The sequence below is a fragment of the Heptranchias perlo genome, chromosome 1, assembly GCF_035084215.1.
Source record: "Heptranchias perlo isolate sHepPer1 chromosome 1, sHepPer1.hap1, whole genome shotgun sequence".
NCBI classification, from domain to species: Eukaryota; Metazoa; Chordata; class Chondrichthyes; order Hexanchiformes; family Hexanchidae; genus Heptranchias; species Heptranchias perlo.
Genome location: NC_090325.1, coordinates 48,945,972 through 48,967,231, shown reverse-complemented (window position 1 = coordinate 48,967,231; position 21,260 = coordinate 48,945,972). Strand labels below are relative to the sequence as shown.

Sequence of the window (21,260 nt, the reverse complement as noted above, 5' to 3'; positions counted from 1 at the left end):
TGGCCATTGTGTGTGAAGGGAAGGTGTTTGTTAATTAATATTTCCACCCCTCTGCTCTGTGGTGAGTATGGGAGAGCAGGTTTTGGCCCACCCAACCACTTGAGTTTAGCATTTTCTGCTGGAGTGAGATGGGTTTCTTGTAAGAATGCAACATTCACTCACTCCTTTTGTCGGTTTGGGTCAGTGGTTGTGCTCGTGCCTCTAAATTAGAAGGTTGTGGGTTCAAGCCCCATTCCAGGAGTTGAGCACACAATAGCTACTGCCACAGTGCAGTACAAAGGGAGTGCTGCATTGTCGCGGATGCTGTATTTCAAGGCCTTGTCTGTCTGTTTTGGTTGTACGCAAAAGATCCCGTAGTACTGTCGGAACTTGCTTGTGCAAATTGGCTGTGAAGTCCTTTGGGATGCCCTGAGGACATGAACAGCCCTATATAAATGCATGTCCAATCTTCCTTTGTGTGAAGAAGAATTTCCTGATATCAGTTTTAAAATTGCCTGTTCCTAGTTTGAATCTATTGCTCCTTGTCCTACTCTCACTTTTTAACTTAAAGTAATATTCTGGGTTAAACTTTCCATTCCCTTGACAATCCTATATACCTCTAAGATCACCCCTCAGATGTCTCATTTCCAGGCTGAAAAGCCTAAATTTCTCCAGTCTTTCCTTCTAACTGAGATCCATTGTTTTGACTCTGGTTCAGCATTCATTTGGTTTTGCTGATTGCTGCTCTGCATTGATTAGACATGTTGAATTTCATCCTCTGCTATTTCAAAACCATTCATGGAATTGATGTCACCCATTTTTCCTTTCCATGTGTAGTACTTTATATTTCTCTGCATTACATTTCATCTGCCATTGTTAACTGTTCACTCACATGGCTTTTTTTTAAGCTTGTTCTGTAATTTCTGAGCTGCTTCCTTTGATTCCACTGCCCCTCCTAGTTTTATACCATCTGCAGGTTTGACCAATTTGCATTCAGTTTCTGAATCCAAATCATTGATGTAAATTAGACGCAGTAATCATCCTAAGATTGACTGCTGAAGAACCCCACTCGGTACTTTCCATCACTCTGACATAACTCCTCTAACAAATACCTGCTTGTTTCTATCCATCAGCCGGTTTCTATCCATCAGCCAGTTTCTTATCCATTCCTCAGATTTACCCTGCATCCCCACAGCTTTGAGCCTATCTAATAGCCTTTAATGTAGAACTTTGTCAATTCTGTTTGGAAGTCTATATACTATATTGTAGCATAGTCCACTTGGGTTGTCATTTTCTCAAAATTGTCGAGGAGGTTGGTCAGGCAGGATCATCTTCTGAATCTGTTAACTGCTATTTACCAGGTTATTACAGATAATCCTCAAGTTTATTGCTGCTGATTTTTTTAGTTTGCACAGAATTGTAGTTGCATGTGTTTGTTTTATCACTCTTTTTGAATATTGGCACTGCATTAGGCCATTTCCAATCTACTGGCACCTCACTAGTGTCCAGTGACTCCTTCATAATTGTTGTCAATGCCTCTCAAATCTCCCTTATCTCTCTCGGCAGTTCGATAAATGGCATAAATCTCAGCAGATTTATATTTATTGAGTCCTTTGAGCCTATCAAACTTTCATCTCATTTATATCAGCCATTAATTTTGCCTGGGTTATCTGTTTCGGAAGGGCATGTTGCTCATTTCTTCCCTTGTGAATACTTGGAGGAAATAATCACTTACAATCCTTACTATTTTGTGCTTATCCTCAGTTTCGCACCTGTTAGCATATTTAACAGTGCTCACCTTTTCTTTGACTGCTATCTTATTGTAGTACGGCAAGGATTATTTTACTGTTTTGTTTAGCTTCTGCAGCTAGGCATTCTTCTCGAACAGCACCACATCTAATTTTTCTATTCCCTAGTCCTGGGATGCTACAACTATCATCCTGGCTGAGGTCATGAACTCAGCACAGACCAATGATCAAACCTAGGTTCATCCCCATTTGTAAGGCTCACTCTGCCGTGCATTTTCAGCACCCCATGTTGGTGATCGCCCAGCCTGCAACCTGAAGTAGCAGCTCCAGGATGAGATACTGCCCCATTCAACCAAAAGCCCTTTTATAAGGATATTTTCAACCCGATCACACACAATAATCTATTAGGAGACATATTAAGCAAGGTAGGTACTTAATTACAGTCAGTCATCCCATCTTATTTCCAGACGCACATCTTTTTCTCACTACCACGTGGTATTCAAGTAATCAGAAGTCGTTTGCTCCGGTTCCAACTTGATATCAACTTGATGTTTGAGGCAAGTTTAAGATGATCCACCTGGTTATAGTGGTCAAAGACATTAGTTGTACAAGACATTAGTAAGGCCACACTTGGAATACTGTGTACAGTTCTGGTCACCCTATTATAGAAAGGATATTATTAAACTAGAAAGAGTGCAGAAAAGATTTACTAGGATGCTACCGGGACTTGATGGTTTGACTTATAGGGAGAGGTTAGATAGACTGGGACTTTTTTCCCTGGAGAGTAGGAGGTTTAGGGGTGATCTTATAGAAGTCTATAAAATAATGAGGGGCATAGATAAGGTAGATAGTCAAAATCTTTTCCCAAAGGTAGGGGAGTCTATAACGAGGGGGCATAGATTTAAGGTGAGAGGGGAGAGATACAAAAGGGTCCAGAGGGGCAATTTTTTCACTCAAAGGGTGGTGAGTGTCTGGAACGAGCTGCCAGAGGCGGTAGTAGAGGCGGGTACAATTTTGTCTTTTAAAAAGCATTTGGACAGTTACATGGGTAAGATGGGTATAGAGGGATATGGGCCAAGTACAGGCAATTGGGACTAGCTTAGTGGTATAAACTGGGCGACATGGACATGTTGGGCCGAAGGGCCTGTTTCCATGTTGTAAACTTCTATGATTCTATAAAGACATGCAGATCAACGGTAGCTTCCATAGAACTGCAGGATGTATGCTTTCACATCTCTTCACTTACAGCACTAGTGCTCCCTTTTTGTTGTGGCCATTTTCCAAGAATTTTCACATATCTGGTCTTGCTTCCTTATACTGTGTGGGAAATTGACCTGCTCAAGGCTTAATCACCAGATGTCCTTTCCAGGTCAATAATCGGGAACATCTGCAAGGTTCCAGTCAATCTCTGGAAAAAGCCATCGGAATTTTGCACAGGCTGGTAAAACTCCACTATTTTGAGTTGCACTGTTCAATTTTTTTGACCATTCAAAATAGACAGAGAATTATCTATTATTTGTGTGAACTTTTCAGCTTATGGAGTTTGGACATGTTCTGTTGTATAACAGGATTTTTTTCTTAAAGTGGATAAGAGTAATAGAATTGTTGAAATCTTCGTATTAACTGAACAAATCATAAATATACTGAAATTCTAAAGGTTAGAGAAATGCATGTTTAAATATAAAACATTTCTATTGGGCTTTCTGATGGCTCAGCGGATAAATTGTGCATAGAACTGAGCCACAAAGGTCAGGACGGTCCTAGGTTTAGACAATGATATCCGTTCAGTTAAGGGACATCAATCTGATAGTGTCACAGTCGAGAGAGGGGAAATAAAATGAGCCAGAGTTCCTGCTTCTGATTTCTACCAGATGACCCTAGCTGAAAAAGTGTGTGTTAGCTTGGATGTGATACTTTCACAGTCTGATAACCTGCCAATATCTCTGTCTGCGCACATAAAGAATAGCACTTGGCCAAGCTATGCGAGGGATTCTCCATATTTGTTGTTATTGATGAAGTATGAGAAGCTCTTTGTGCAAGAAAAATATCGAAATCTCTGTAGTTGAGCGTTGTGGATTAATGGTCCTTGTACTCTAATTTCAGTGTTTTCTGCCATGATATTTTCATTTCCATAACTTTTTGAAGAAATATCAATGGAATCTTTTAAATTAGTATTCAGTGTTCAATGTAATGAACATGTAACTTGTATCTTTAAAATATCAAAATTTGACCCTATCTTGTAAAATAGTGTTGTTTTATTTTAAAATTCCAAACTGTGGTACTCCCCATTAGAGATGAATTCAATAAGACTTTGAAAGACCTGAACAACAGCAATCTGGTTACTGCACCAGAAAGAGTGACATATCTGGGTGGGGTAAGGGAGGATGTAAATTCTGTACCAAGACAGGTTAAGAAAAAAATAATGCTCAATATTTGCCATAGAAGATAACTGAACATCTTGAGACTAAACATTGAAGGGAGATTATTAGTGGTAAAAGAGATTGTTTTTGTTTTTAACAGGTATTCGATCTGTAAGCTTTTATGAACACATCATAACAGTAGGAACTGGACAAGGCTCTCTACTTTTCTATGACATCAGAGCTCAGAAGTTTATGGAAAGGCTGTGTCAAGCGAACTACTACAGTGAGAAGCTGAAACTCAAGTCTGGCGAAGAGATTTTAAAATTAACAACAGGGAAGGGTTGGTTGGTAAGTTGGGGAGAGATTTTGTCTTCAGTTAAATGCAAGGTGTGTACAATCCTACAACTACTGTCCCAGAGGATTTTAAAGTCAGCATGATATCAATACTTGACAAGTTGGCAAGACTTAAAACTAGCAAATCCCCCAAGCCAGATGCTGCAACTCCTAGGGGGCTGAAGTAGACCAGAGAGGGAATTTGTGGAGCATGTGGAAAAACTGCTAATTATTAGTGAGGGTCTGAAGGACTATACTAATTTAAATAGGGTGATAAAAATGACCCAGGCAATGACAAACCCATTAGCCTAATATGAATAATAGATAAAATGAAATCTAATGGGTAGGCTGGAGAAGTCAATGTGTAGCAGTAATTTAATAAGAAATAGCTAACAGAGATTTAGAAAGGGAAGATTCTGCTTTACTGGCCTTTACATTTTTGACAAATGAAGTAGATTGTTATTTCCTATGACATAGCTTATTTAATCTTTTAGAAAGCATTTGACAATTTTCATATAAAAGACTTCTAATTAAGTGAGCTGAGAGACTTGCATTCTACAGCACCTTTCACGACCTTAGAACGTCCCAAAGTGCTTTTGAAGGTTAGTCACTGCTGTAATGTAGGGAAACGCAGCAGCCAATTTGCGCACAGAAAGATCCTACATGCAGCAATGCAATTCATCTGCTTTAGTGATGTTGATAGAGGGATAAATATTGGCCAGGACACTAGGGGAACTCCCCTGCTCTAAATCTAATCGTGCCATGGGATCTTTAACATCTCAACTGAAAGATGGCACTGAAGTGTCAACCTAGATTGTGCTCAAGTCTCTGGAATGGGGCTTGAACCCACAACTTTCTGATTCAGGTGAGATTGCTACCACTGGGTCAAGGCTGACACTCAAAAAAAAAAAAAAAAAAAAAAAAAAATAATAATAATAATAATAATAATGAACTCCGTACCTAACAACATTATGGGAGCGCCTTCACCATACGGACTGCAGCAGTTAAAGAAGGCCCACCACCACTTTCTCGAGGGCCGCTAATGATGGGCAATAAAAGCTGACCTTTCTACAGACGCCCACATCCTGCGAATTAATTTTTAAAATATGTCTCACTGAGCGGGGTGGGGGGGATGTTAAATGTCAGTAACTAAGACCCATGGCTCTTCTAATCTACACATATGGTCTGGATACCAAGACCTGCTGTAAGCTGATGAAATGAACTGATGACACGTAGGGAGAGAAGTAGAAACATAGAATGTAGCAGATTTACAGAAGGCTTTAGATCTGTTCTGGAGTTTGATAGATAAGTGGCAAATGAAATTTAACATTCATGAATGTGAAGTATTAGTACAGATATACAGATAGGGAAAAAATGTAACTCAAGTACATAATAGATAGAATTGAATTGTACAGCAATACTTAGAAAGGGTCTTGGGAGTAATAGATATCACTTTTAATGTCCAGACATTTAATGTGACAGAGCAATTAATAAAGCTAATAGCATACAAGGATTTATACCCAGAGCAGTAGATTATAAGTGTACAGAAGTTGTGCCATGGCTTCACAATGCACTTGCCAGATCACACTTAAAACACTGATCAATTCTTGTCACCAGTCTACAAAAAAGTTATACTTGCATTAGAAAGGGTACAGAAATGACCAACAAGACTGATCCTAAGTGTAAAGTAATGAAAAAAGATTAGAGAAGCTTATGCTGTATATTTATAATATATATTAAATGATAGATATCAGTTTCAGATTATTACTTCAAAGTACATCAAGAAAGTTGGACTAGAGGACATAAAAAGAAACAAGTGAAAAGTGCTTATCAGATACAGGGAAGATTTCTATACTTGAGTTCTAAATCTACTAAACAAGGTGATTTGTGATTATTCAAAGTACAATTAGATGGCAGAGATAATGAACTAAAAGAATGAGTTTTGATGGGCCGAATGGCCTTTGACTTGCATGTGCTTTTAGTGGAGGTTGAAAGTTTGAGATTCAGAATGCATTTTTGATAATTTGGGCTTTCCTCAGTACTTCTTCACACAGGAACAGTTTATAATGAGAAGGAGAAAATAGTTGCTGGCTTATTGCTTGAAAGAAACAGTAACATTTAGTGTACAATTGAAAAGATAATTGGATTTAAATATAGAATCCAACAACGCACTGAACCTTTTTCAGTCTACTCTTAATTTGTAGTTGCTTGATTCAAATTGTCTGAAAATGCAAATTGTTTTAGTGCAGAAAGCAACTTTGAATTATCAGGAGTAGACGATATCCTGAATTATTTATTCAGGCTAAATGTAAACTGTTGACTGAGTCTTCTGATGCTGCAACAGTTGTAGTCCTCTTGTCATTGGGCCGAACAATTTACATGTTTCTGTAGTTTTGAGTTCTGAAATTGAGATCCTGAAATTTTTATGTTTTTTCACTTTTGCATGCACATGAAGTTGACCGTGTTTATTCCACGTGTAAAGGAGCCTACATAACTCGTGAGTAACAAAGTTATGAGTTGCACATATTCTCTTCGGTGAAATAAACATGGTATTAAGCAACTTCCTGAGTGGTGTTTTGTTTGTGCAATGCATGTGCATAACTACGTAGTAAAATTCCAAATGTGAAAAGAAATTTGACTATTATGATTAGACCTTTGGTCCACTGTGATGGATATCTTTTATACAGTGTGTAGTTGCATGCTAGAATTGTTTGGGACAGTTACTGTTTGGTTGTAAAACAGTGTGGAGTGAGTGTGCCTGCTGTTTATTAGGACTTGACCTTAGTAATGAAGTTTGTTGATTCTTTTTTAATTTGAAGCTCTGTTACTTAGACATGTAAACTGAAGAAACTGTTTTTGATGAACTGAAGCAAACAAGTTGTTGGTTTTTCTCTCCTTGGCAGCCTAGGAATGCACAGTTCCCATTTATGTAGGGTCTCCACACTCTTCATGTTGCCAAGAGATTTCTTGGGGGTTTCTTGAGCTCTTTCTACTCCAGTGGTCTAGATAAAGGTCCCGGCAGATTGGAAAACTGCTAATGTTACACCCTTATTTAAAAAGGGTAGTAGGCAGAAGGCTGGAAATTATAGACCAGTTAGCCTAACATCTGTGGTGGGTAAAATTTTGGAATCTATTATTAAGGAGACAGTAGTGGAACATTTGGATAAACATAATTTAATAGGACAAAGTCAGCATGGCTTTACGAAGGGGAAGTAATGTCTGACAAATTTGCTTGAGTTCTTTGAGGATATAACGTACAGGGTGGATAAAGGGGAACCAGTGGACGTAGTGTATTTAGACTTCCAGAAGACATTCGACAAGGTGCCACATAAAAGATTATTGCTCAAGATAAAGAATCACTGGATTGGGGGTAATATTCTGTCATGGGTGGAGGATTGGTTATCTAACAGGAAGCAGAGAGTTGGGATAAATGGTTCATTCTCGGACTGGCAACCAGTAGCCAGTAGTGTTCCGCAGGGGTCGGTGCTGGGTCCCCAACTCTATACAATCTATATTAACGATTTGGAGGAGGGGACCGAGTGTAACATATCAAAGTTTGCAGATGATACAAAGATGGGAGGGAAAGTAGAGAGTGAGGAGGACATAAAAAACCTACAGGGGGATATAGACAGGCTGGGTGAGTGGGCGGAGATTTGGCAGATGCAATACAATATTGGAAAATGTGAGGTAATGCACTTCGGCAGGAAAAATCAGAGAGCAAGTTATTATCTTACTGGTGAGAAACTGGAAAGTACTGCAGTACAAAGGGATCTGGGGGTCCTTGTGCAAGAAGATCAAAAAGTTAGTATGCAGGTGCAGCAGGTGATCAAGAAGGCCAACGGAATGTTGGCTTTTATTGCTCGGGGGATAGAATATAAAAACAGGGAGGTATTGCTGCAGTTATATAAGGTATTGGTGAGACCGCACCTGGAATATTGCATACAGTTTTGGTCTCCATACTTAAGAAAAGACATACTTGCTCTCGAGGCAGTACAAAGAAGGTTCACTCGGTTAATCCCGGGGATGAGGGGGCGGACATATGAGGAAAGGTTGAGTAGATTGGGACTCTACTCATTGGAGTTCAGAAGAATGAGAGGCGATCTTATTGAAACATATAAGATTGTGAAGGGGCTTGATCGGGTGGATGCGGTGAGGATGTTCCCAAGGATGGGTGAAACTAGAACTAGGGGGCATAATCTTAGAATAAGGGGCTGCTCTTTCAAAACTGAGATGAGGAGAAACTTCTTCACTCAGAGGGTAGTAGGTCTGTGGAATTTGCTGCCCCAGGAAGCTGTGGAAGCTACATCATTAAATAAATTTAAAACAGAAATAGACAGTTTCCTAGAAGTAAAGGGAATTAGGGGTTACGGGGAGCGGGCAGGAAATTGGACATGAATTTAGATTTGAGATTAGGATCAGATCAGCCATGATCTTATTGAATGGCGGAGCAGGCTCGAGGGGCCGATTGGCCAACTCCTGCTCCTATTTCTTATGTTCTTATAACGACTGCAACAGCTTTCATTTATATAATGCTTTCAACGTAGCAAACCATCCCAAGCTGCTTCACAGAAGCATAAGACGATCAAAATTGACACCTAGCCAAAGAAGGAGATATTAGCATAGGTGACTAAAAGCTTGGTCAAAGAGGTAAATTTTAAGGAGCATCTTAAAGAAAATGCTGAAAAGAGAGATGGAGAGGTTAGGGCTTAGACAACTGAAGACACGGCTGTCAGTTGTGGGATGAAGGGAGTGGGGTTGCATAAGTGTCCAGAGTTGGAGGAAAATAGGGTTGTAGGGCTGGAGGAGGTTACAAGGGTTAGGAGGGGGTCGAGGCCATGGAAGGATTTGAACACTAGGATGAGAATTTTAAAATTTAGGTGTTGGTAGACTGGGAACCAATATAGATCAACAGGCATAGGGGTGATGGGTGAGTGGGACTTGGTGTTGGGAGAGTTCCAAATTTCCACTACCCCTTCGGTAAAAAAAAGTGCTTCTTGATTTCATTGTTAAATGGTTTAACTCTAATAAGTTTATGCTCCCTTGCTCTGGATTCCCTGCCAGAGGAAATAACACCCTACCAAATCTTTTATCGTCTTCCAGATATTGGTTAGATCACCCCTCAACCTTATAAACACCAGGGAATACAAACCAAGTTCATGCAACCTGTCTTCATAAATTAATTCTTTAAGCCTTATCATTCTGGTGAGTCGACGCTGATCCAGAACTTGAGGATTTTTCTTTACCTACATCAAGTCCTGCAAAATGAATTTAGGAGAATAGGAAACAAGTTTAGTAGTAGGACTTCACAGGTGATAATCTTAGGATTACTTCCCAGTTATGTTCTCGAACGGTGAAGGACAAGAAGATTGGTGAAATCAATGTATGACTAAAGGTGTGATGCCAGGAAGAGGGATTGCATTTTGGGTATTGGCACCTGTTCTGGGACAGATGGGTGCTATTCTGCAAGGATGGGTTAGATCTGAACAAGGAGGGTGTTAATGTACTGACAAAATGATTACTTTGGGAAGTTATTAGGTATTTAAACTAGGAAGGGTGAGGGGCTCAGAAAATAAAACTAACCATGATCAATTAATAGTGAGAGTGGCCAGTGTCGTACCCATTTTTTGAAAGAGAAACAGCTAATCTGGGTAATTGCAGGCCAGTTAATTATCTGTGGTAGGGAAAATTTGAGTCATTAAGTAAGGATAAAATTACCAATTATCTAGATAAAAAGAAAATAGAAGTAGCCAGCACGGATTTCAAAAGGGACAATCGTGTTTGACGAACCTCAGAATTCTTTGAGGAGTTAACAGACATGGTAGATGGGGGAATTGCTGTGGGTACCAGTGTACATGAACTTCAGGAAAGCTTTTGACAAGGTACCACATAGATTACCAAAGAAGATTAAGGGGTATGGAATTTGGGGGAGGATAGCAAACTGGATTATAAATTGGTTAGAAGGACCCTCAAGGCCTTGGAGAGGGTGCAGAGGAGATTTACTAGAATGGTACCAGAGATGAGGGATTTCTGTTACGTGAAGGGACTGGAGAAGCTCGGATTTTTAAGGAGAGATTTAATAGAGCCTTTCAAAATCATGAAGGGTTTTGATAGAGTAAATAAGGAGAAATAGTTTCCACTGGCAGAAGGGTCAGTAACCATAGGACACAGGTTTAAGGTAATTGCCAGTAGAGCCAGAGGTAAGATGAGACATTATTTTACGCAGCGAGTTATTATGATCTGGAACGCACTGCTTGGAAGGGTGGTGGAAGCAGATTCAATAGTAGCTTTCTAAAGGGAATTCGATAAATACTTGAAGGGGAGAAAATTGCAGGGGAGTGGGACTAATTGGACAGCTTTCAAAGAGCCGGCACAGGTAAGATGGGCCAAAGGCCTCCTGTGCTGTAAGATTCTATGATGCTAAGGGACAAAACAGAGTAGGAATTAAGGGAAACATTTCAGAGTGGTTGGGAGTGGGTGTGGTGTCCCACAGGGTTCAGTTCAGGGGCCACTTCTGTTTTGTGTATATTAATGATTTGGATATAGGCCTTGAGAAGTGTTAAAATTTGCTGATGATACCAAAATAGAAGGTGTAGTTAATTCTTTAGAAGATCAAAGGAAGCTGCAAAGGAATTGACAAGATAGGGGAATGGGCTAAAAAGTGGCAGATTTTTGGTTTAAAAAGAACAGCAGTATTTATACTCTGAATGGAAATAGGTTGAATGTGATTCAAGAACAGAGGGATTTGGAGTTTATAGGACGTTAAAGGCAGTACCTCTGGCTGTTAAGGCTATTTAAAAGCTAATGGAATTTTAGAGTTTATCACGAGGTACAGACTGTAAAAACCAAGAGGTAATGATAAGCCTACATAAAACCTTGAGTACTGTGTGTAGTATTAAATTTTACTCTATGGGAAGGATATTGAGGCTTTAGAGAGGGTACAATGCCGATTCACTAGGATGCTGCCTGCTATGAGGAAATAAAAATGCTAAGACAGAGTTGAAAAATAGTTTTTTTGTTAGAACGTTATAGATTACAGGGTAATATGATGGAAATGCTTAAACCTTAAAAAGGATGGGACAGGGTAGATAGAAGTAGACTGTATCCAGTAGTTTTTGTCCAATGATACCTGTGTGAAGCATCTCGGGACGTTTTTATAGGTTACAGACGTTGTATAAATGCGAGCTGTTGTTGTAATCGAGGAGCCATGGATGCAAGATGAAATGCAAGAGATTTAGAATACCGAGCAAGAAAAACCACAGAGTGGTGAGGTTGTGAAATTCACTTCCAGGGTCAGTAGTTGAGGCAGAAATTACGTGAACATTCAAGATAAGATTGAATAGGTCGATTAAAAGAGAGGATAAAGAGATCTGGAAATAGGCTGGGTAAATGTGATTAGAACTATTTTGCATACGTGGAGGGTCAACTCCTACATGGACTGGTTGGGCCGAATGATCGGTTTCTCTGTTGTATCTTCTAACTTCAATGGAAGGTGATATGATGATAGTGCACTTCTAAACAAGTTACCAATTGTGCCAGACACCCTTGAAGTCTTGGAGATGTCCAAGGCAATAATGAATGATTGACCAAAGTGCTCAAGAACAGAGCTTCCAACAGTGACCAACATAGGCAACAAGATCACCAGTGGAATGGCTATATCAAAAACCAAACTGGCAATCATTAGAACAGAACTTCTGAGGTGATGAGTAATTTGAATTAACGGGAGCTTCTATGACTTTATGGGGAATCAGGTGATAACTGAAATGTCAAGAGGAATCACATTTTTTTAGGGTTAAGGGTTTAAGGTTAAATTAGCAAATTTTATGTAATATGGTTAAGGGTATAATTTTGTCAGTAACAGTGCTGCAGCTGGGGAAGATCTTTTTGGTTTTGTTGAGTGCAGTCGGATTGTCATAGTAAATGAGTTGCCACTGTTACAAATAGCAGCAGAAACCTGTTTAATTTATTTTTACTGCTGGCTCACAGGAAAGTTCCTGTTGGGTTGTTGGTTTTGTGTTCCACGCACACAAGGTAAGATAACCTGCATATATCACATTTTGTTTTAGGGTGCTTGATGTGATATCCAGGTGATCCAAAACATATATCTGAAATTTGCTGAGTGAGCTGATAAACTGGAATGTTAGTTAATAATTTAATACCTCTCACGTCGTTGACACGATGGTGCATATCTCTCCAGTTCATGCTGCCTTCCCAAAGAATTCCCACTGGTTGTATCTACTTTACTACAATCAAATTAACCAGATCCAGTGGCATCCAATCACATTATAGGGATTAATAGCTGAAGCTTAGAATAAACTTTCTTGACTAGAATAAAGGATTAAAAGGAAGTTTGCAAGAATTTAAAATGGTGGGAAAATTAGACCTGTAAAACTTGCAACGTCTTATTTTTTTGCCTAATTTTCTCCTCTTTAAACAACTCCTCTCTTAAAGGTGTTGGCTCTTTCTTGGGTATATTTCCATGAGCATTGACAGCCCTCTGGTACTTGTGCAAGTAACCATTCTTATTGTGTGAGTGCAGTCGGCGGGTTATTTAATTTTGGAGGGCTTTACAACTGACTCCAATCCTATCCTCACCCAACATCCACGCAAGCACACATTCCAACACTGATCACTGAGTGATGATCAGGGGTAGGAATTTTTTGGTTTTTTTCCTCCTCTTCCTAGTACAGGGTAATTGTAAACAATTTTACAACACCAAGTTATAGTCCAACAAATTTATTTTAAATTAAATTCCACAAGCTTTCGGAGGCTTCCTCCTTCGTCGGGCGGATGGTGGAAATGATATTTTCGAATCCTTCGCATTTGAAAAACATAGAACAATGCCTGGTGATTACTGCCCGTTGCCAAGGCAATCACAGTGAGCAGACAGAAAGGTGTCATCTAAAAGGCCACTGAATATACAACCCCCCAAAAAAAAAGAGAGAGAGAGAGAGAGAGAGAAGGAAGACAGTCAATGACCAGTTATATTAAAAACAGATAACATTTGTTCGCTGGTGGGGTTACGTGTAGTGTGACATGAACCCAAGATCCCAGTTGAGGTCGTCCTCATGGGTGTGGAACTTGGCTATTAATTTCTGCTCGACGATTTTGCGTTGTCGTGTGTCTCGAAGGCCGCAGGGTACTGGGTACAGGGTACTGAGGGGAATTGTAGAACCCATCTGGTTGAGATCAGCCAAGTCAGCACAGAACAGGAAATGAACCTGGGACCTTCGGGTCTATATGGCTTCCTTATGCACCATGCTGTGCCTTTACATCACAGGCTGAGTGGCCTTCTCCTGTTCCTCCTATGTTTACCCACTAAACCATAAATGAAGCCTTTCACTGTTTGATTAAGGTCAGTGGCTAAATCAGTAACTCCTGTCGCTGTACAGAGATAGGAATGTCTTAAGTTCAGTCACATGTCTGTGCTAAGTTAGTCAATCTCAGCCAGGGCTGCTATAAGGATGTTACAGTTGTCCTGAGCACCTTTGGGTAAAGAGGGAAAATTCTGCTCGTAATCACTATCCAGCAATGCCTGCTAGAAGTGTGTGTGAATGTCGGATGAGGATGCGATCAGGCTTCATTATGATGCCCCCCTACTGTAGAGTAGCTAGCTGGCACTTGCAGTCCCAGGTGCTCACACACATTGGCCACTTGGGTGAGGTGTTGGCAAGCAATTGCTATATTTGAAACTCTCCTCACAAAATCCACTGCTCTGGGGAGAGGAGGGAAAATGGGAGAAAATTATTGATGGAGGGAAGAACAAAGAAAAAACGCTGGCATCTGTTTCTAATCTACCCTTTTCTTTTAAATTTAGCAAATATAAAATAAGGACCAGAAGTGTTTATCTAAATTTGAATTACAATTTATTTATTGTAAACCGATCCATGAAGTTATTGGTTAGAACCAAAGAAGTTTACAGCACAGAAAGAGGCCATTCAGCTCACCATGTCTGTGCTGGCTCTTCACTGGAGCAGTACTCCGCTTTCTCCCCAATGCCTTGTATCTTCCTCTGCTTCAAATATTTATTCAATTTTCCCTTAAATGGAATAATGGTCCCTGCTTCAACCACTCTGTGACAAAACATTCTGTGCTCCAAACACCTTTTTGTGCAAAAAAAATTCTCCTAACCCCTCTCTCCACTCTTAGTTTTAAATTGATAATCCCTCATCATTGACTCCCCAACCAGAGGCAGTAGTCTTTCCCTATTCACTCTTATCAAAATCCTTAATATTTTTTTAAACCTCTATTGAATCTCCTCTTAGCCTTTTCCAGTAGAAATAGTCTCAGTATCTCAAGGCTCTCCTCATAACTATAATTTCCCATCCCTGGCATCATCCTGGTGAATTTACACTATACATTCAAGTTAGCTTTAAGTCTGTTTTGTAATGGAGTGCCGAAAACTGCACACAGTACTCTTAACTGTGGCCTAACCAATGTTTTGCACAAATTGATAATTACTTTTTTTTTCTCTTGTGCTCTATGCCCCTATTTATTGGTTAGCAGAAGGCAGCCCACCTAAGTAATCCTGTTGCAGCCATAACAAAACAAAGTTGATAGCAGACTGCTGTAAGTTTACTTGCAGCAACTGTTTCTGAAGCCAGTATTGTTGCTTATAGGCGATAAGGTTAACTCCCATGTCATCTTTCAATTCCTTGAACTGTCCAATTACAGTCTTGTGTTTATATTTGAAACAAAATAAGAACATTTGCTGTACAGTAGTTCTTTAAAAGTTTAATTGTTACTCCAAAGCAATTTGTCATTGGCATGTTGGAACTACTTAGTTCTAGCAACAGCTTGTTTTTTGGGGGTAATGGCAACAGCCCCTTTAATTATACTGCTGCTCTTGTGTGTTTTATTTGTAATGTTTGGCTTTTTGGGAATGTTTTTAGGTTTTAGATTCTTTCAGTATTCTGTGAAATCATAGTATATAACTGTTTAATTTGCTGGTAGATACAGTATATAATCATTCAGGGATGGGGAGATGTTTTTATCATAGGTGTCCATATATCTTAAATCTGGTAAAAGTCTGCTAAACTATATAGTCACTGCTTTTGAACAACTGTTAAAGCTTGCCTCTTTTATATCTGGTAATGACTGATCCTTGTTTTGAAGAGGATAAAGAAGAAATGTTTAGGATTAAGTAATCAGGAGGGGATGAAATATATTGCACAAAATTATATACATTGTGCTGGGAGTATCTAATCTGAAGAGCATTTGAAAGTGTTTTATGCTGTAATGCATTTTAACATTTTTAACACAAATACTCAACCTGTGTGTTCCACATACTGGTTGTAGGGCCAAGCAAGAGACTTCAAGTTGATTTCTGTACAATTCAACTTTTTTCAAATTTCTGCTGTGATTCTGGCAAATAGGAATACCACTAGTCCATTGCTTCTACCAGTGTGTTCAAAGTATCTTCAACCATTTAACAAAAAGCTCGGATGTAACACAAACATTATAGGCTGTGCTGTTAATCGGACTTCTGGGCACATTATAATAGAAGCATTTTTTTTAAAAAGATAATCTTTCAAATGTTTTTTGTTCTTAAAACTTTTTTCTGTTTCTCTCTGCTGTTCCTCCCATCTTGAGGGGTGGCTCCCTTATTGGTGTACGATTCCATCGCTAGCAGTTGCCGTCCAGTGCCTCGCCCAATTGGCCGTGGTACATTTGTGAACCGTAACATTGGATGTAGAGGGCTGTGAAGGGCATCACAACTGAGTTAGATGCTGTCCTCACCCAGTGTCCACACACACTTTGAACAAAGGTCCATATGGTGATCTGGCTGATTTTTTTTTTCCCTTCTGTAAATGAGGGGTTCTGTGGCCACTCATGCCCTCACCACTGCCCTAGCTGAGCACACCGAATTCAGACCAGATACTGAACTTGGGATCTTCCTGACCTATATGGTTCAGTGATGGTTACTTCATCTCTGGGCCACTAAAGGATCAAAATTACATTCCTTTTTATTTCTTTCAATCTGCTCTTTGTTTTTAATTTAACTGTTAAGTCGCTCTTAATCCGTTTTCAGTAATTGACCTTTTCTACAATTGATGAATAGCTTTTTCATTGCACTTTTAATTTGACTCTTCTGATGCACTTATTTTATATTCTTACAGAATCACGATGAAACATGGAGGAATTACTTTTCAGACATCGACCACTTCCCGAATGCAGTCTATACGCATTGTTACGATTCCTCTGGAACAAAGCTCTTTGTTGCAGGGGGTCCGCTGCCTTCAGGTCTTCATGGAAATTATGCAGGCCTATGGAGCTAATAACCCCTTGCCATGTACTGTATTTGCAGATCTGTTGCATTTTATCTCTTGGGTTTTCACGTTGCAGTAATCCTTCCAATGTTTTAAATATTGTGTAAAATACACAATATTTTTTGGTTCAACTATATGACTGTCTTTTATTTCTTTTAATTTGTGTCAGTGCTTCTCAGTATGTTTCCATTTCCTTCTTAACATAAGTTTCTTACTGAAAATGTATGTAGATTAAAGCTGGTTCACTACTGATAGTGAGATAGGGTCCTTTAATTATTGCGTGACCACTACCAGATTTTCTGTGAAAGTTTGGAGGGGTGTAATGTGTGTAAAGGTACTTTGTGTCAATTAAATACAAAAAAACTTAATTGATTCTGTGCAGGAGTGATACATTACCTTCACATATATCAAAATATGTTAATGTTTTTAGTCCATGTTTCTAATGGACTTGTAATTCTACTTGTAACGAAATGTTGAATGTTTTGAAGTATAGGCCTAATGATGCCCAAAGAAATTGATAAATTATTAATAAAGCTGTATGAATGGAAATTGTACATTTTTAAATTATAACTTCAAGGTGTTAAGCACAAGTTTATGGTAGGATTTACTTCTGCGCTTTGAACAAATGGCAAATGGTTGCAATTGCTTGGTGATTAGGGGACAGGGGGTATTGAATGGTAAGGAGACTAATTTACAATGGCATGGTAGCATCAAAAATAATTATAGTTGGACACGGCTATTCCAGTTAATAACTACTCTTTAACAAGTGTTAATTTAATGGACACACTTTATTTTGTATAAAATTAGCTCATGTACAATTTACAGTGGTTGGTGCATAGAAATATTTGGGACCATTTTGCTTGCTATTAAAAAGTCACTACCATACACTAGTACAGTCCCTATTGGAAATTCAAGATTTTTTTCTTAGCACATTTGTTAATGGAATGGTATATAAAAAATCTTGGTGAGAAAGGAATTTTACAGATTTACAAATTAGGCTGTGAAGTTCAACTGAATTTTTGGTGCATTTAATTTGGTAATATCTGAAACTTTAATGTCTGTGCATCAATTTTTTTTTTAATTGTTCGGTACTGTAGTATATAATCTCTAATCTGGTATCTCGGTGCAGTGGAATTAATGTTATTTTGCTAAAGCTACCTTTAAGACTTGTGCACTTGCTCCAAAGAGCAAATTCTATGCCACTGTGACTAACAAAATTTACAAACAGTAAATGTTGTGTATATTGTAAAATATGCATGAAGGCTGTAATATATCAAGTCATTCAGATAGGATTTTCAGTGTATGATATCTTTTGAACCCTTTGAATTATAGGTTTCTTACACTCAAGTATATCTTCTGTTTACATTGCACTTGAGACCATGGCTCTGAGAATTCTGTACTAATGAGTAGAGCAATTAATTCGCTTCAACAAGTGAGAAAGATAGTTCAACATCTATAAACAACAAACTTGACATTCACTTTTTGGGTGCTTAAAAACATTAAGAAATGGGGCATAGAATGAAGAGAACTTTTTTTTAAAAAAATATTTTTTAGCTGGATTGAGCATAACTTTTGATCAAAATAAGATGTTACTGGTTTTCTGCTCGGCTGGGCTTGGAAATTAATAGCACTCACTAAGAACAAGCCAGTTCTACGCAACTAACCATTACAATACTCTGTTTCCTATGTGTATTCCTTTATTATATGCTGTATTCTGAAATCAGTTTTCCTATGTAAAAATATAAACCAAAAGGAGATCATTTTGATTAGATCAATTTGAAACCAAGGCGGGTAGATGGAATTAAGTTACAGATCAGCCACAATCTAATTGAATGGTGGAACACAGTAGGCTACTGGTGGTGTTATTGCCAACAGTAATAGTTTATAGAATTCAGTTTGTGTTCAGAAATGAACTGTTAACAGCATCGTCGAGCCATTCTAAGTGTAAGTTAATTTGATGATTTTTGTTCCAGGAATTAAATATTTTAATTTAACTTTTTAAATGTTCTAAAGGTAGTACCTAATGCTTATGTTTGCATTTGCATATATTTTGTATTTTTGAATGCAACAAAATTAACATTTTTAAATAATATGAAAGGCCTAAAATAACACTTTTGTAAAAAGCTACTCACTGGACTTTGTTTTTGAAGTTATCCTTTTATCCTAATCAGATTGAAGCACTTATTCACTTATTCTAAACTGAAAGTATGTTGTCCCATCAAGGATCAAGTACCCACTTTGGAATTCTTGTGCCTTTAGCATCAAGTAGTATGCATTAGTAATAAAACCATTGCTTATTGGTAAAGTCTACTCAGTAAAGACAAAGTGGCTGGAATTGAGTAGCAGACCATCACAAAGCAAATAGCCAAGCTTCATAACTTTGTCACATAATTAGTATGAGATTGTAGAATTACACAAATGTCTGCTACTCCCCCACCACCACCAGCCTCCCTCCCAAACATAGGATATCCTACTAGTAATGATGATTCTTTCACATTAATGAAGGATACACAGCTTGTGAGTAGATTGTGATCTTTTGTACAAATGAAAGAATACTTGGAACTCTGTGATTAGACTGCATTCCTGGACACTCTGTAATTTGTATGTTTAAGTGATCATTTTTTTAAAGCAAATTTGAGATACCAATCCTGTGGACAATCACACTGTATAATCACACCAACACTAGTTGGTTTAAAATGTGGATGTTTCCATGCTTAGAACATTTTTTGTCACAGTCAAAAGATTCTAAATTCCAAACTACTGCAATTTGAGAAATATTTTAACTCTTCTTTAAAGTGTACACATCTGTATTTTGATATTTTGCACCTGAATGTGCACCAATGTAATGTAGCATTATAATAGTAAACCAGTCACAATGAGCTTGGGTGAAATGTTCACTATAAATACATTACAGAACCCAATGTAAGCTTTTTTTAAAATATATAATATATTTTTTTTTGTTACCCAATTTTTTTGGTCCAGCAACACTTGCTATTCGTTTGGCTGAGGGCAAATAGGCCTTTTCAGATTATTACTGCTCTGTGGTTGGCTCACTAGAAGGATTGAGAACATTTTTTTCATTTCCTGTGAGAAGTGCCTCCTCCAATGGTGGAGCTTGAAATGGGGAATTTAATGTTTAGTTTATCTTGCATATGAGCCTGTGCCTACAACTCCCATAGCATAGCAGATTGATGCACTGAATTCAGTGTACCACCATAAATCTAAGCTTCATTGTGTTTCCTCTGATTGTAATGGCATATTTAGGTAAAATACCAAATATAAATGCTTTACAGAACCTACTCTAAATATTGGCTACTTAATTCTGGTAAAACCTGAGGGACCTGTTACTAACCTGCTTGAAGTAGATCGGCTGCCTTATCCATTTACCTATTGAGGTGCTAAGTTAATTAATATTATGCTTTTTTGGTCTCATGTTGTACATTTCTGCTTGTTAATTCACACACATTTTTCCATTTTATTCCTTAAAGCTGTTGTCCCCTTTAAATTCTTACGTTCCTGACATCTTTTGAAATATTTTTCCCCATTTTATGGGTTTTTTTAAGTCTTTTCTTTGCGTTGGTCTCCAATACAGGCCTGCCATTGGACCTATGGCTGGAACAAGAACTTAAGCATTCCATGACTGGGCACATTTTATTATCATGTTTCACTGGGGAGTATGTGACTCATTTACACGTGGGAATAGATCCTGCTGTGTTAATTTATATTGCAAACAAATTGGGCAGGGTGAAATTATATTTCAGGAATTTACTTATATATTCTATCCAATAAATCTATGAAGAGAATGAAATTCAACCAAATCAGTGGTGAAATTTGTTGAGAACAAAAGTCTTTCTCCACATAGAATATGGCTGAGTCAGCTGTTAGAATTTCTGAACATTTTTAAACTAAATGTTAAAAGAGAGAATTTGTATTTATATAGTGCCTTTCACAACCTCAAGATGTCCTAAAGCGCTTCACTGCCAATGAAGTACTTTTGATGTGTAATCACTGCTTTAATGTAGGGAAGCACAGCAAGGTCCCACAGCAGCAATAAGATGGATATATGACCAGATAATCTGTTTTAGTGATGGTTCAGGGATAAATATTGGCCAGGACATGGAGAGAACTCTACTGCGAATAGTGCCATAGGATCCTTTAGATCCACCCAAGAGGGCAAGCAAGGCCTTTGTTTAAAGTTTAATCCAAAAGACGACATCTCTGACAATGCAGCACTCTCCCATTACTGCACTAATGTATCAGCCTAGTTTACATGCACAAGTCTCAAGTGGGGCTTGAACCCACAAACTTCTGACTCGGAGGCAAGTGTGCTACCACTGAGCCAAGGCTGACACTGAGGATGTCATCGCAACAATTATATTTTGACATGGATGTGCTCATGAAGGGTAAGTAATACATGTCTAACTCTCAAAATCAGTGTCTGACTTAACACCAGTGTTTTATATATGCTGAATGTGAGCAATGCTGGCATGGCCACATTTATTGTCTATTCCTAGTTGACCTGACCAATTGTTTGTACAACTGAATGGCAAGCTTGGCATAGGTAGGCCAAGCCA

The 21,260-nt window shown here is 38.4% G+C and overlaps 1 protein-coding gene across 2 annotated transcripts in view; it reads left to right on the top strand.

Moving 5' to 3' along the window:
• Nucleotides 1–19,985, top strand: part of dcaf12 (DDB1 and CUL4 associated factor 12) — an 85,741-nt gene extending 65,756 nt beyond the window's left edge. The window contains exons 8-10 of one of the 2 annotated variants that reach the window (XM_067984729.1): nt 4,248–4,435; nt 6,876–6,917; nt 16,537–16,624. In XM_067984729.1, the coding sequence (XP_067840830.1) occupies nt 4,248–4,435; nt 6,876–6,914 (227 nt within the window). In that variant the 3' untranslated portion in view covers nt 6,915–6,917; nt 16,537–16,624. Of the gene's footprint in view, nt 1–4,247; nt 4,436–6,875; nt 6,918–16,536 lie in introns of both variants that reach the window. The other variant, XM_067984720.1, reaches the window with a different exon arrangement.
• Nucleotides 19,986–21,260: the final 1,275 nt, after the last annotated feature.